The sequence below is a fragment of the Geospiza fortis genome, unplaced genomic scaffold, assembly GCF_000277835.1.
Source record: "Geospiza fortis unplaced genomic scaffold, GeoFor_1.0 scaffold299, whole genome shotgun sequence".
Taxonomy (NCBI): domain Eukaryota; kingdom Metazoa; phylum Chordata; class Aves; order Passeriformes; family Thraupidae; genus Geospiza; species Geospiza fortis.
In genome coordinates this window covers 627,824-631,055 of record NW_005054549.1, presented here as the reverse complement: position 1 = coordinate 631,055, position 3,232 = coordinate 627,824, and the positions used below count along the sequence as shown (strand labels likewise).

The following is a 3,232-nucleotide window of genomic DNA, read 5'->3' as shown; positions in this document are numbered from 1 at the left end:
GAGCCTGGACTGGCCTTTAGCCCTGGCACTGGGATGAAGGCAAAGGGCATCCTTATGCCACGGCGTAGTCCTGCTGCCGTCCCATTCTCCTTCAAAAGGCATCATTTTGTTTGGTTCTGTCAAAGGAGATTTCTCCTTTCCCAAAGAATTCCCAGCAGGTCCCCGGGGTCCCCTCCGGGTACCCCTGGAGCCTCAAGTGGTGCGGGCTCCCGGGAGCAGCCCCGCTCCCTTTAGCAGAGGGGAGAGGGGATTGAAACCCTGCACCTTTTAAAACCTGTAACCCCACCTTTCTATCCCCCCGGCAGAAATGCAAACCACCAGTGAAGTGGGTACAAAATACACCGAGCAGAGTTACAGGTAAGTGTTAGCCATGGATACGTACATCAGTGGCCTTCTTCTCAGCCTGCTCCAGTTTTTCCTGGGCATCTTTAAGAGCCTCTGAGTATTTATCCAGCTCATCTTCAGTTCCTTTCAGCTTCTTCTGCAGAGCTACCAGCTCATCCTCTACCTTTTAAGAGAAAAAATCCCCAAAGTGAGCATACTGATGTAGTATCAGTTACAGTTTAACATGATAAAACTACTCTTTACTATTAGTTTTAACCCATTATAGCATACAAAAAGCCACAAAAGACCAGATCAAAGTTCTGCTAGTGACAGTAGTCTGAGAATGACTGGTAGCAATTGCCAGGGAGGGATCATTAAAAACATGTCATCCTTGAACAACACTGCCTGCCACCACACACACAGGATCTGCTTTAATACAGAACTTATAAGCCCTTTCTCACCTCACTTTTTTTTTTTTGACACCCTGCAGCAGTTTTGCAGCATAATTATAGATGTTTTTAAATTATGTCATTTTAGTGTTTGTTGTAACACTATTACCTGGTGATTTTTCAGGAAACTATTCGATTTCTGTACAGCTGAAAAAAATTAATGATGTTTGTGTGTGCTTCAGGACACTTTAACCCAGATGAGGCACTCTGGATGTGGGAGGAACTAGGGCTGGCCTTGCTCTAGGTGGGACTCGCTGACCTCAGGAGGTCCCTTCCAGCCTAGATTATTCTGCAACTGTGGCCCAACACGATATGAGGCTCAGACTCCTCCATACCATATAAATCCATATTGTTCACTAGAATGGTGCTATTTATAACCTGCTGGGAGGCTGGTTAGTGATAAACTGTCTCATGCTCCCTGAAGAATTCACGTTATCAAAGGCCTGCTGCTGATAAGGGTGGGCCTGCAAACCCATCTGCTTCATCCTTTCATTTGCAACACAAAACAGCTCAGTCTGCTGAGACAGTGATTTATCCATTTAGCTCCACCTTCACAGAAATTTACTCTATGAAAACAGTTTGTATTTTGGTGTACTTCCTTCATTTTAGTTTCACTGATAGCTTTAAAGACATTTTTGGTAGTGTGCTATTCTGGAATGTTGGTGTGTTGCAGAGAATAACTAGACAGTGTGAGAGAACTGCAAACCTTGCTCAGGTGTTCTGACAGAGGGACACTGAGCAGCATGAAGCAGATGCTGGCTTTGTGTATGAAAATTAAAGTAACTATTTGAGTACTGTGCCCACATTAAAAAAGAAGCTGAAAATTTTGAGACAATTCAGAAAAGAGGAGTAAGATCAAAGATTTATTTTTCTAAAGAAGAAGAAATATTAGGCTAGATGAATGCTTATAACATATTAGAGCAGTGTGGAAGATGCAGCCAGATTTAGGGAACATAAAAGGGAAATATGTGGTATTTCTACAAGAAGTGCTGTAAAAACTTGAATGCACTCAGCTAACATTTAAAGATCATTCTGGAAATACTAAAGCTCAAATAGGAGACAGACACCCAGAATAAAGACTTTGAAAAGCAAAAGAATATGAAAATGTTATCGTTAGAATTCAGTTAAAAGAACAGCATTCAAATTAAGATATATTCCATTATTCTTGACACAAAAAATAACAGAACATATCTCCTGTTGAGTCTTAGCTGGTACCTCTAAGGGGCACTCTCTCCACCAAAAACTTGAAGTGAACTTTATTAATTCATTCCAAGGAGAGGCTTAATTAATGTTTAGACACAGCCGACTCTATTAGCACTAGTCCTACAGGTGTCAGGGTTTACAGCTTTGATTTTAAATATGTAAAGGCCTTTTGCATGGAACCAAAGCATGAGAAATTTAGGAGAATTATGTAAGAGTCAAGAAAACTTAGACAAAGTACTGTTAATAATCTGTGGATGATGTTAATTTTGGAAAGACTGAGATGGCTGAGAAGTTACAACCTAAGCCTGGCTGTAGAAGCATAACAAAAAGGCAAAAAACTTCAAAAGAAGATTAACAGAAAACTGACTTTGCTTTCTGAATCACAACATTGCCACACAGTATTTTGTTACACTTATTTCCACAGCACACACGAAGTCAGTGATTTTATTTCCTCTTACCTGCTTGCATTTGTCCTCAGCTGCCTTCTTATCCGTCTCAGCCTGCTCTGCTCTGTCAATGGCATTCTCCTTGTCTAACTTCAACATCTGCATCTTTTTCTTGATAGCTTCCATTTTTGCTCAAGGACAGCCTGGATCTGTCACGCAACTAAATGAATCTTATTATTAAAATTGTAGGTTTTTAACAGCTTGGGCAGAGAAAGAAGTTGTACCCCGGCAAGTCACAGGGAAAATGAGCTACAAGTGGTTTTACAGAGCTTTAAATCCAGAGCCCCCCGGACAAAACCCAGATCTATTGGCCCCGTCTCCAGTGCTCCATCCACAGCCTTTCTAAGGAATGAGCTGGAACAGACTCACTAGAGGAATCTTCACCACTCCATCTCCTTATTTGGGTCCTGTTTTCTTAAAGAGAAAACCGTTTCCATTTTTAAGCTTCTGACAGAAGCAAAAGTGTTGACATATGAACACATGCTTGAAGAAAAGCTGATTAGCTCCCCTTTGTGTGTGCAGAGCAATTAACCAACCCAGCAGATCTTGGGGATGGCCTGCCTTCCTGGAATAAAGGCATGAGGCTGATCAAGGGAAGGATCTCTTTACATTACTCCAAAATAAATCCAGACATAAAATAAATAATTTTTTTTAAAAAAATCTATGTCTAAGAGGTGGCTAAATTTAAGTTATAAAAAGATGCAGGATATGAGACAGCAGAGGTTTTTGCTGTAAAAATAAGTGCTGGTGTTAAGGAACTAGCTATAATGTGTGATAGTATAACGCATAACAGAACTCAAATTTAGATGT

At 40.8% G+C, this 3,232-nt stretch overlaps 1 protein-coding gene across 2 annotated transcripts in view; it reads right to left on the bottom strand.

Annotated features, from left to right (window-relative positions):
• Nucleotides 1-2,773, bottom strand: part of TPM4 (tropomyosin 4) — an 8,524-nt gene extending 5,751 nt beyond the window's left edge. Inside the window, exons 1-2 of one of the 2 annotated variants that reach the window (XM_005429460.2) lie at nt 2,435-2,773; nt 383-508 (exon numbers count right to left, since the gene is read on the bottom strand). In XM_005429460.2, coding sequence (XP_005429517.1) covers nt 383-508; nt 2,435-2,548 — 240 coding nt within the window. In that variant the 5' untranslated portion in view covers nt 2,549-2,773. The remainder of the gene's footprint in view (nt 1-382; nt 509-2,434) is intronic. The other variant, XM_005429461.3, reaches the window with a different exon arrangement.
• Nucleotides 2,774-3,232: the final 459 nt, after the last annotated feature.